This window comes from Podarcis melisellensis (assembly GCF_964234715.1).
Source record: "Podarcis melisellensis genome assembly, chromosome: 14".
NCBI classification, from domain to species: domain Eukaryota; kingdom Metazoa; phylum Chordata; class Lepidosauria; order Squamata; family Lacertidae; genus Podarcis; species Podarcis melisellensis.
In genome coordinates, this window is record NC_138546.1 from 561,242 (window position 1) to 573,444 (window position 12,203).

The window sequence follows — 12,203 nt, forward strand, 5'->3', positions numbered from 1 at the left end:
GGGCGTTGGGATGAGCTGCCTAGCAATTGCCTGCAGGCTCCCACAGGCTGTTCAGCATGCTTCTGACGCAGCAGCAACTGCAGAACCTAGCACAGGGGTCGGCAAACTTACCGCGCCTCAGGCCGGTGTCTCCAGCGCCAATTGTGCAGTGGGCTGGAGGGTGAGGGAGCACGTGCCCATACGCATGCGCACACTCTATTTCTGGCACACTTCCAGGTCGGAGGAGCACCAGAAATAGCTTGTGTCCATGTGCGCGGGCCTCCGACCTGGATGTGCACTGGAAATAACGCTTGCGCATGTGCAAATAACACTTAGCGCATGTGCACCAGCTATTTCCGGTGCTCCTCCGACCCGGAAGTGGGCAGCCGTGCAGCGCAGCGCCGGTAAGAGCGGGCGCCGGGGGTTGCCACGAGCAGGATAAAAGAGTCCCTCAGGCTTAAGTTTGGGGGGCCCCTGACTTAGCAGGTGGGTGATGACTGCAGTCAGTCCACAGGCTGGGCTGCTGCTCACAGGGCAACAAGCTGTCTGGGCAAATGCCTCTCTGAAAGCTTTGGGAAGCAGATTGCAGGTTTGTTGCTTGGCCAAAGAAGGAACTCCTGGGAAGGAGGGAGGCTCCAGCCCCTGCCGTGGGTCCCATCCTGGTGCTGCATTCTGCACTCCCCCCCAGTCACCCCCTGGCAACAGACTGAGGCCGAGAGCAGCAAGCTACACAAGGGCAATTTATTGGCTAGCTATACTTTAGAGGGGGAGGCCGGTGGGAATGGGCTCTGCTACGTGTCTGGCTTGCGCTCTGCGTCTTGTTCTCGCCGTTGCTGCGACTGGATCCGCAGCTCTTCGTCCAGGCGCTCCTTGGCTCTCACCACCTGCAGGGCACAGACTTGGCACTCAGTAGCTGCTGCTGCTGCTGCTCCAAAAAGACGGCAGGAGGCCAACACACACAGAGGGCGAGGGCATAGGCTGTGCCAAGGGCATCCGCCAGAGGGCTTTCAAAACAGCTCAGGAGCAAGCAAGGAAAGGGGGGGCGGGATGGAGGAGGAAATCCTGGCTTTGGGGCCTTTTTGATCTCTGGGAACCCCAAGGAAATGAGGGGGCTTGGCTAGAAGGACGTGGGCACAGGGCAGAGGTCACTCAGGTTGACACTTGGGACACATTGCATTTTAATTTAATTTGGGTAAGTTTGGATCTCTGAAAAGGATGCTCAGCTTGCCAATAAGCTACAAGAAAGGGAGGGAAGCCTCTTAATTGCATCCCTTCCACCTAAGGGACTGCCAGCCCTGAAAGCACAATTTTATTGTATTATTATAGATGATAATAATCCCTGACAGGGACTCATGGCAGCTTACAGATAAAACAAGAACAGCTAAAAACATAGGGGGAAATCACAATCATTAAAAACAATAAACGTTAATAGAAATAAATGGATATGATCTATTAAAAACATACAAACGTCTAAGTGTGAGGGGAATGTGCAGTTTCCTGTGGCTTCCTGGGGGGGGGGGGCACAAGCACAGTTCCACCTCCCCAACTCACCTTGGACTGCAGGTAGAAAGAACCCCCCACGGATTTGTCGTTCACCTTGAATAAATGCTCGTAGTTCTGCCAAGGAAAAGCAAACAATACGCGCATGACCAAACTGCCCAGCGGCACGATTAATTGCCCCGTCCCTGCCATGATCTGGGAAAACCAGTGGACCAAGGGAAGGAGGAGAGCAGCCCGGCTGGATGGGAAGGAAAGGGCCAGCGTTCTGCTCCCCTCGCTGGCTGGCCAGAGGCTCCGGAGAGCCCACAAACAAGGCCCCCTGGCCCCGCCATTCACTCCCCCCCTGATCTCTGCAGGTGGAGGTACCATTTAACTGTCATGGCTAATAAGCATGGATGGCCATTTCCTCTGTAAGTTTTAATTAATACCTTTTGAAGCTACCTAAGCCATGGGGGTGACTTGTGGCAGGGAGTTCCACTGATCCACAGCCCTTCTTGATGTTGCTGGACTCGGGCTCCCATCAGTTGCAGCCATCCTGGCCAGGGGTAGAGTAGGGCTTAAGAGTGTCAGGCCTGGGACACCAGGGTTCGAATCCCCGTTTGGGCCACAGAAGCCTCCTGGGTGACTTTGGGCCAAGCTAATGCCTCTCAGCCGAACCCACCTCACAGGGTTGATGCGAGGACTAAATGGGGGTGGGGGTGGGGAGATCCATGCAGGCCCCTCCAGCTCCTTGGAATAAAAATGCTGGCATATAAATTCAAGGAATAAACAAGCAACATCTGCAGGAAGGCTGCATGGATCAGTTGTGAAGAGACTCAGCTTTGGGATCAGCCACTAAGTTCTCGCCCTATGAGAAATACTGCTTCCCGGGGGACCCAAAGTAACATGAATGCCCACATGGGAGGCTGGAACTGGGTGGCAGAGCGGCTGCCTTTCAAGGTCCCTGGTTCAGTCTCACTGGCATCACCAGGTCGGGCTGGGAGAGACTCCGGCCTGAAATCCTGGAGAGCCACTGCGGCCTGTCAGTGGGACAGATTCATAGAATTGTAGAGTTGGAAGCCGACCCCCTTGCGATGCAGGAATCGTTCTGCTCAATGTGGTGCTCAAACCCACAACCTTCAGATTAAAATCAGTCTCATGCTCTACTGACTCTGAGCTCGGTGGACCAATGATCTGACTGGGTATTTTTTTTTTATTTTATTATTATTATTATTATTATTATTATTATTATTATTATTATTATTAATTCTTCATACCCTGCCCATCTGGCTGGGTTTCCACAGCCACCCAGGGCGGCTCCGAACAGAATATTATTACTAATAATAAAGCAATCAAACATCAAAAACTTCCCTAAAGAGGGCTGACTTCAGATGTCTTCTAAAAGTCAGATAGCTGTTTATTTCCTTGACATCTGACAACAGGGCGTTCTACAGGGCGGGTGCCACCCCCAAGAAGGCACTCTGCCTGGTTCCCTGTAGCTTGGCTTCTCGCAGGGAGGGAACAGCCAGAAGGCCCTCAGAGCTGGACCTCAGCATCCGGGCTGAGCAATGGGGGTGGAGACGCTCCTTCAGGTCTACTGGGCTGAGGCCATTTAGGGCTTTCAAGGTCAGCACCAACACTTTGAATTGTGCTCGGAAACGTACTGGGAACCAATGTAGGTCTTTCAGGACTGGTATTATGTGGTCAGCAGCCGCTCTCAGTCACCAGTCTAGCTGCCACATTGTGGATTAATTGTAGTTCCCGGGTCACCTTCAAAGGCAGCCCTACAGAGAGCACATTGCAGTAGAACAGTTTCCTGTATCCCTATACAAAAGCTCTGAAAGCAGAATTGTGGGTCTCAATCACCCAGGAATGAGCCTTGAACTCTCCCCAACAAGCCTGAAAAGTTGGTATTTACCTTCTGAATGTCCTCTGGGTTGAGCTTGCAGACGTTGAGGATCTGCTGGGCCTCCTGCAGGCTGAGGCCAGAGGTGCTGGAGGCTGCTTCCGACTGAGGCCCTGAGCGCCCTCGCGCATCTGCCGCTGCTTGGCTGGCTGCTTGGAAAGAGGGATTCGGTTACCCTCTCGGTTCCCCCACTCTGGACAGTGGGGCTGGCAGTGCTCATGACGCAAACGGGCTCAGGGTGGCCTTGCCAGCTGGGCTGTCCTTCTGTCCTTGGGAAGCACCCAGCCCAGGGTCACAAGGCTGGCGTTGGCCGGCCCAGAACTTGGAGACGTCAGTGACAGCTACCTGGGACCCCCACAGGGAAAGCCAGGGGCCACATTGCGCCAGGTCAACAAAGCACAGGAAGGCCCTCGGAGCAAAAGAGGCAGCCCACAGCGTCTCCCCCCCCCACAAGAAGCATGGCAGAGGAGAAGGGGCAACCACATGGCACTTGTTGCAGGAATTTATGTATAGGTTTGGGGGGGGGTTGCCCTTCCAGCAGATATCATGCACATGCAGCCCACTACCAAAATCAGCACAATCACTTTTGTGATTTGTCCCCACAAAACATTTCATCACAGTTTCTTCCTATCTATTCCAAGGGCCTCTGTTGCACGATACCAAATGTAAGAATTCCCTGATCAATGTATCTTTGTACTGGCTCACAGGGAAAACTTCAGAAATTCATATAGACATGTGACCTCAGCTCCTCAGCAGCCCCTCTGCCTGAGTGATAATTCCTGGCCTCCTGATACCTGAGTGCCAGACAGGTAGCCATTCCAGAAATCACAAACCAGATGAAGACAAAAGGGTGGGATGAACTTGGCTGGGAAATGAAAATATCTCTTTTGTTCCACTTGATGGGTGTTTGGTGGAGGGCAAGGGGAACCATGGGGCAGGGTCCAGGATGCTCAGATTCCTGCCACCAGACCTCCCCTTTCATGACGTAACCATGATGTATGAGTTTGGGGGGCTGTAACATGGGGATTAGCAGCTAATAAAAGTTTGGGTTCTCTCTTCTTCAGGGCTTCCATCTTGTTCCACCTGGTGGCAGGGGGGAGTCCTGTCGCCACAGTCTTCCATCAAGACCAAGCCTCCTGGCTGCTCTTTTGCTCTGGTCTTCCTGGCTGGGGTCCTTGTTTCTTGTCCAAGGGAGCCCTCAGATTTCTCCGTTAACACACTCACCTGCGAACTCCTGCCGCAGCGCCCGGGCAAAGGCTCTGCCCACCACCTGCACCCCCACGAGGACGATCTGCGCCAGGTACTTGGCCTGCCAAGGGAAAGGTCACCAGGGTCAGGGCATTCGCCAGGCAGTTGCCCCCCCTTCCTGCTCTGTTGCTGCTCACTTGACCAGGTTGCTCCTGCCCTTGGGAACCAGCCCCCTTCAATGGCCGCCCAGCTCCCTGGGTCTCTGCTCAGGGGGCAGCGCAAGGCCCACCCCAACCCCGAAGGGGGATGCCAGGAAGCCGCGGGAAGGGGGGCGCTTAGTGGGGACCTGAAGCTCTCTCTCTCTTTGGGGGGGGTCCTTAGGGTGGGGGTGGGCTCCAGAGGAAGAGGCCATAGGCACGGGGCGGGGGGGGGGGGAGAGGAGGCCCCGGATGCTGGAGACTTGGCTCAGCCCTTGCCAGGGAGGCGAGGAAGGAAGGGGGGACTGAGGGCGAAGGAGGCAGATGGGCTCACGCTGCACGCGCATCACACAACCTCAGGACCGTGGAGCTGGAAGGCACCGGGGGTCATCTAGTCCAGCCCCCTGCCACCTTTCCGCCCCACGTGGGGCTCGAACCCGCGACCCCGGGGTCCAGAGACTCGGGAGGCGCCAAGTCTCTCTCTGGCCAACGGGAAGCAAATGGAATCGACAGAAGCAAAACGGAGGCGGCGTGGGGGGGGGGGCAAAGGGAGCCCCGGACGCCTGGGTCCCTTCCTGGGGCTCCGAGGGAGAGGGCGGGGGCAGGGAGGCGGGAGGGATCTGGGGGGGCCACGAGGGTCCCCTCCGTGTGGGGCTGAGCGGGGGCGGGGGCGCACTGCTCGGACGCCTGGGTCCCTTTCCCATGGGGGGGGCGGGCGAGGGACTCCCTCCCCCCTCCCTCCCCCTCCCCGCCCCCCGACTCACCATGCCTCTCCCTCCCTCCTTCCCTCCTCCCTCCTTGGGCGGCCCAAGGGCGAGATGATCCGGCGGCTCCGGGGAAGGAGGGCACCATAGAGACGAGCCGGGCCGGATGGAGAGGCCCCTTCCGCCTTCGCGACCGGAAGCGGACTCCGTAGCGGCCTTGGGGCCTAGAGCGCCGCCCCGGGGGCGAGGGCGGCCCCTGGCGGCCGGGAGGCGCGCGCAATGCCGGGATCCCTGCCGAGTTGGAAGGAAGGGGCCACCCAGTGGTCATCTAGTCCAGCCCCTCGACGCAGGAACCGCGGCTAAAGCATCCCCGGCAAGCGGCCTCTTTCTGAAAGCCTCCCGCGAAGGAGAGTCCACCCCCACACCGTATGAGGAGCTGGAGCCCTGGAAGTGCGGACTTGGGAGGGGCACCCAGAGGCCATCTAGTCCCGCCCCCGGCAGTGCAGGCAGCGGGGACGGGGTGAAGTGGCGCCTGCACGCCCGGCTGTTAAAAGCACAGGAGCAGAGAGTGGGGATGTAAAAAAGTGGAAAACCTCTGGGAAATGATATATAATGAGATGAAAAAGATGTTGAAATATACATTTATTAAGAAACCAGAAGCATTTTTACTTGGCATTGTAGGAGATGATATTAATAGACAGGACTGTAAGTTGTTTTTATATGCAGTGATGGCAGCAAGAATATTATTGGCACAAAAATGGAAGCAAGAAGAATTACCGACAACAGAAGAATGGCAGATGAAATTAATGGACTATGCAGAATTAGATAAAATTAACAGAAAGGATTCGAAACCTGCAGGACCAGAGATTCTTAGAAGACTGGAGTAAATATACGAACTGTTTGAAAAGTAATTGTAATGAACAGATTATGCTAGTAGGAATGCAAGAAGTTTTTTAAGGTGGATTATTTGAAATACTGCAAGAAAGACTATGAAGAGAACAATTAGCTAAGGATAATTAAATGGAATATAGAAATTAAGAAATGTAGAATAAGTGATAAAGAACGGAAAATCATCAGAGGTTGTTGACGGAAGTCTAAAACATTGTATAAGATGAGAAGATATGTTGAATGATTGTTGAAAATAATATGTAAAAAAACCAATAAAAATGTATAATAAAAAAGAAGAAATAATAAAATGATAATATTAAGGTGGCAACTCTGCCGGTGGTGCCAGACTAGCAGGCACAGCAAAGGGTGGCATTTTCTTCAGGGAACAACATCCGACCCTCCGAGGGGCCTGGCTGCAGTTGGAGCAGAGCAGGCAGCCCCGTCCAGCAGTCCAGTGCCCAGTTTCCCACTGCGGCCAGCCAGTCCTTCCTGGGACCCTTCTCTCTCCTCCGTGGCGTGGGTGGTGCTGGCTGGGTTCCACTGGTCCCCTCCTCTTGAATGGCGCTTTCCCACCCTCCCCAAGTTCTGGACACCTGTTGCCTTTGCAGGTCTTTGCTTACCTTTAAGAAAACAAAATTGTATGAGGAACTGCGCAACCAGTCTCAACCGTGTTTCACGGTTTGGGGATTTGTGCAAAAGAGCAGGTTAGAAATGTGTGTGTTGCAGCTGGACCCACCAACAGCCCCTCCCCCCCCCCCGCAGGAGCGCATACCCAGAAGGTCAAGTGAGGACACAGGCTTTGGGGTGGAATATAGGGGGAAGCTGCCCCGCCCACTTCCGAAAGAGAGAACAAAGGAGGCTCTGCTTTGTCTTGGGAAAGCCTTTTCTTTTATTATGGTTTTTCCTTTCCTGACTCCTCTAACCACAAGGGCAAAGTTTATGTTTAATACGGCTGCTTTGCACTAAAGCAAAAGCAGAAAAAGAGCTGTTTGGATGCAAACGCTGCACCCTTTGGAACAGGGGTCAGCACACTTTTTCAGCAGGGGGCCGGTCCACTGTCCCTCAGACCTTGTGGAGGGCCAGGCTATTTTTTGGAAAAAAATATGAATGAATTCCTATGCCCCACAAATAACCCAGAGATGCATTTTAAATAAAAGGACACATTTTACTCATGTAAAAACATGCTGATTCCTGGAACATCTGCGGGCTGGATTGAGAAGGTGATTCAGCTGGATCCGGCCCCCTGGCCTTAGTTTGCCTACCCATGTTTTGGAAGGACAGCAGCAAAATGAAAGTTCAGAAAGTACAGACAGGTGAGGACGGTCCCCAGGTGGAGAAACCCCTTGCTTACAATGTGCTCCAGTGCGTGTGCAGTCCTCTTACATGCACATTTATAGTGGATTTAAATCTCTTGTCCGATTATTCCTGGATTGGGATAAACCTGAATTTAATGGGGGCGAAGAGCAGCTGCCAGTTGTTGGAGGAGGAGATCATGGGGCAACCCCAAAAGGAATTGAGGCACGAGGGGATTCAAACCCACAGAAATCTCCTGCGTGGACGAGCCCAGGATTTGTCACTGGAAAAACCCAGGATTCCCGAGCCCAACTTCTTTCTTGCCCTGACCCAGCTGCTTCGGGACTTGGATCATAAGCAAAGCCCTGCTGGATCAGGCCCAAGGGCAGCAGCGCGCAGGAACTAAGGAAGGCAGGCATTTGCTGTCATGGAGGAGGAAGTGAGGAGTTTTCCCCTGGGAGAGTGGCAACCCTTTTCCCAGGCACAGAAGCCACAGCCCACCAGCCCAAAAGTCTGCAAGGCAGAACCAGGGTCTGTAAGGCAAGTGGGGGCCGCAGGGGGCCTGCAGGGGCCTGTGTGACACCAGCACCCGTTCTGGGGTGCAGAAAGGTCTACCAGGCTGGGACAGGTGCTCTCCATCCCTCTAAGAGGGGAGGAGAAGAGTCGCTTTGGGGAGAAGGCTGGTGTTTTGAATAACAGACACAAGAGGCAAAAGAGCTGAAATTGACATTCTTTCAAGTTACACTGGCAGGGCAGACACAAAAGGCGAGCTTTGCTCCGAGGAAAAGCCTGGCGAGACAATTCGGGGCGCGGTTGTGACGGAAAGACAACCCTAGAGCTGCAGGGGGCAGAAGGAGCCCCCCAAGCAGCCTTCCTCCGCTCCCGAATGAGTTTGGAGACCCCCAAAGCCACACGTCCCTCGTGGATGGGCCCTCCAGAGGGGCTGGGGGCCTGGCAGGCACACGGCAGGTCCAAAAGTCGACCTGGGCTCAGCAGCCAGGAATGCCAGTCAGACGATCAACGTGGAAGCCGAGGCAAACTTCTGCCTGGGGGGCAGGAAGCGGGGCAGCAGCCCAGACAAAGGAGGGTCCAGGGGAAGGAAGGAAGATTCATCAGGCAGGATCTCCTTGGCATCTTCGATGAGGTGTGGGCAGGCAGTGGCCCAACCCAGGGTGGCAGTGTTGGCGCGGGGGGGGGGGAGGAGCCTGGAAGTCAGCCTGCTCCTCCCAGGGGGGCCTGAGATCTGGGCACCCTCCAGTCCATGGAGGAGAGGGTCATCCGGGCAGTAAGGCCACTGCATGCAGTCCCTGGTTGAAGCGTCCGCCGTTAGTCCTACGGAGTAGAAAAGGGAGAGAGAGGAGGGATGGATGGATAGGAGAAGCCAAACTGGCCACTGCTCTGGGGTGTCTCTCGCGCTGGGGGTGCTGGGAAGGGCACCCTTGCCCACAAGACCACCCTTGCCAACTTGGGAGGGGAAGGGACACGGGATATACCCCAGAGGCCACCAGCCCTTTAGAATTCCAGCTCCGTGATTGCAGTCATGGGATTTTTGTCTTTCATATGACGGTGTATGTTTTGACTCCACAAAGTGAGAAGTGACGGAGGCAGGATGTTTGTATTACTGTGTTCTGTGAAGTGGGACTATTGTCCTTTGCTGTCTGATGCTAGAGAGAGGGGGAGCCATGTTGCAGTGCTCCGTGTATGTTTATATGTAGATAAAGTAGATTAGCCAAAACGCTGAGTTGCTGAAGTCTGTCACGCGCATGATGTGCAAACTCTGCAGATCCCTAAGTGTGCCGATGTCTGTTGGCACTGGTCGCTGTGATGTTCGGGCTGAAGAAAGCTTTTGAAGCTCCCGAACGATCGACCAGGAGGCAGGGAACATGCCAGTCGGGCATGTGTCTCTACCAGGGTCCTACTTGAGTGTAGGACAAGGTCCTGACAGCCCTCCCCAGCCCAGCCCTGGGATAGGGAGGGGGAACATGGGCAAAGCTGCAGAGGATCAGATCAGAGTGTCCCTCTTCCCCACAGCACTCCTAGCAGGTGCCTTTTGGGCCACAACTCCAGCAGAGCCCCGTGGTGGGTTACAGCGCAGATCTGGGGCAGAAGCAGCCCCAAGACACCAGGATGGGCACAGGCGGACGGGCACGGCTCTCTTCCCCCGGGCATGGTGCTTCTGGGGGGCTCCTGCCCAGCTCTTACCCACTCCTCTTCATCCACTCCTTCGAAGGCGTCCTGAGGCAGGGGGTCGTCTCGGTTGCCCAGCTTGGCCACCATGGCATTCAGGAGCTGCAGGGGAGCCAACCGTTGCCAGGATGTGGGCACAAGAAGGGCTAATGCATCTGCCACCCTAAGACCTTCCCCCTTCTCATGGTGCCCCCTCTGTTGCGTGTATTTCTCTCCCTCCTTTTTCTCCCCGAGGAGCTCAAGAGGACGGCCGTGGGTCTCCTTCTCCTTCTCCCCCTCTAATCCGCCCAACAGGGGGAGGAAGGCTCGGCTGAGAGGTCACCTTGCGATCTTCGCCACCAAGTGGGGATTTGAGACCTCGTCTCTTCTAGCCGGACACTAACCACTATGCCACACTGCCTCTCACCCGCTCCATGGTCTTTTGGACGGGAAATGCAGTTGCTGAGTCTGAGGTGCCTCCCCAGGTTGCATTTGCCTTGCCCCCCCCACCAGTGACAAGGCCGTGGGCATCAGGGAGAGCTTGCCAGCCCCCTCCCCTCCTTCCCCTGCCCCCCAAGCCAGAGCTGCCAGCCCCGCAGGGTCCTCACCTCCTCCTTCTTCTGCTCGTCTGACTTCTCCTCCAGGTAGACGGAGGATGGCACGTATTTCCGGCTGGGAGCCTCCTTCGGGGCTTCGCTCACTGCGGAAGGAGGTGGCATGGCAGGTCAGCGGCTGAAGGGGCATGGAGGCAGATCGCCAGGGGACCCTTTCCTCAGCCACAAACCCACCTGGGGTCTCTCCAACATAGGAAATGCCTTTCCATGGCTGGAGGGGAAACCCAGCGGGGGGGGGGGGGCTTTCTGTGTGCTGAGGTGCCGTGCCCCCAGCAAAGGTCCTCTATTCCTACCGCTGTGATTTCCTCAATGCCACCCCTTCACACAACCAGCCAAGGGGCAGCCAAAAGGGATTCCTGCACCCCATATACATATATATATATATATATATATATATATATATATGCAGGTTTTGGTGTCCTCGGGTGTCTTCCCGTGTAAAAGTTGGCGTGTCTAGGCGACGTTTCGACGAGGTCTCACTCGTCATCTTCAGGCTGGTGCTTTCGGCTTCTTGTTACTGGAACAGAGCAGGATCTCAGTGTTTGAGTTCCTATAAATACTGTTGAGGGGGTGTGGTGTATAGCCTCATCTCCAGAACCAAACGCCTGGCTGACAAAGACCACTTGACAACTGAGTTACAGAATCTCTCAAATGTGTTAATTGCCAATGGATACCAGCAAAACAGGGTTACGAAGCTAATCCAAAAAGAAACACCCCCCAAAAACCAAGACACAGAAGAAAACAATGGCATGGCCCTCCTTCCTTATATCAAGGGCACTACAGATAAAATTAGCAAAATCCTCCATAAACACAATATCAAAACAGCCTTTTGCACCAACCAAAAAATAGCCAATATCCTCAGAAACCCCAAGGATAAAATCCAGTTGGAAAACCAAGGGGTCTATGAAATACCCTGCAAAGTCTGCCCAGCCACGTACATTGGACAAACAAACAGACGAATAAATGCACGTATCGCAGAACACAAGAATGCCGTCAAAAAAGAAGAAAAAACTTCCTCTCTTTTCCAACACATGAAAGAAACAGGACACGAAATTAATTTTGCAGATTCCAAATTGCTCTTTAACATGGAACATCACCACAAGAGAATAATCATGGAAGCCATCGAGATAGAGAAACACCCTCACAACATGAACAAGCGTGACGACACATCCCGCTTGCCAGACATCTGGAAATTAGCCCTCCCCACAAAAACTGACACCAGATCCAGAGGCACACAGAACGCCATCACCAATCAACCACACCAGACCCAAACCCAGACCCTCTCCACAGATAAATTACAGACACCATCCAGTAGCCAAACCATGGTGGCACCTCCGGATGCTGCACCCCCCTGCAATCCCTACACAGATCTGGCTGACACAGGCCACAAAACCACAGCTCGCCCCTATACACGAAGCCAAGCCAGAGCACAACTAAGTGCAGTACAGCCATCTTCTCAGAAAAACTCTTCACAAAGTTCAAGAGGTCAAGACACAAGACTTTAGCAACTAATCCACACCTAATGACCCACCTAAGTGGTACTCAGGATATCACTCAAGAAATCACTCAAGATATCCCTCAAGTAATTAAGGAACAAAAGAAGAAAAGGCACACTAGCCTGGGAACTTCCTCTCTGCCCAGAACATTGGAGGCTATACACCACACCCCCTCAACAGTATTTATAGGAACTCAAACACTGAGATCCTGCTCTGTTCCAGTAACAAGAAGCCGAAAGCACCAGCCTGAAGATGACGAGTGAGACCTCGTCGAAACGTCGCCTAGACACCCC

The 12,203-nt window shown here is 54.2% G+C and overlaps 2 protein-coding genes across 2 annotated transcripts in view; both read right to left on the reverse strand.

Moving 5' to 3' along the window:
• Positions 1–706: 706 nt before the first annotated feature.
• Positions 707–5,761, reverse strand: PAM16 (presequence translocase associated motor 16). The gene is made up of 5 exons (XM_081889441.1): positions 5,514–5,761; positions 4,589–4,673; positions 3,377–3,513; positions 1,531–1,596; positions 707–863 (listed from the first exon to the last, which is right to left on the reverse strand). Exons 1-5 carry the CDS (start codon positions 5,514–5,516, stop codon positions 771–773), a joined length of 384 nt encoding a protein of 127 aa, XP_081745567.1. The 5' UTR covers positions 5,517–5,761; the 3' UTR covers positions 707–770.
• A 2,591-nt stretch (positions 5,762–8,352) lies between these two features.
• The window catches only part of LOC309357132 (coronin-7-like), a 101,074-nt gene continuing 97,223 nt past the window's right edge, over positions 8,353–12,203 (reverse strand). The window contains exons 26-28 of the mRNA XM_081889142.1: positions 10,409–10,500; positions 9,837–9,923; positions 8,353–8,966 (exon numbers count right to left, since the gene is read on the reverse strand). Coding sequence (XP_081745268.1) covers positions 8,961–8,966; positions 9,837–9,923; positions 10,409–10,500 — 185 coding nt within the window. The 3' untranslated portion in view covers positions 8,353–8,960. The remainder of the gene's footprint in view (positions 8,967–9,836; positions 9,924–10,408; positions 10,501–12,203) is intronic.

What these genes read in the sequence shown, in the direction of transcription:
- PAM16 (XM_081889441.1), bottom strand. An exon ending in ACCCAGAGGACATTCAGAAG is followed by an intron (nt 1,597 to 3,376) that starts GTAAATACCAAC and finishes TTTCCTTGGCAG; the next exon opens with AACTACGAGCATTTATTCAA. An exon ending in CTTTCTACCTGCAGTCCAAG is followed by an intron (nt 864 to 1,530) that starts GTGAGTTGGGGA and finishes TGTGCCCTGCAG; the next exon opens with GTGGTGAGAGCCAAGGAGCG.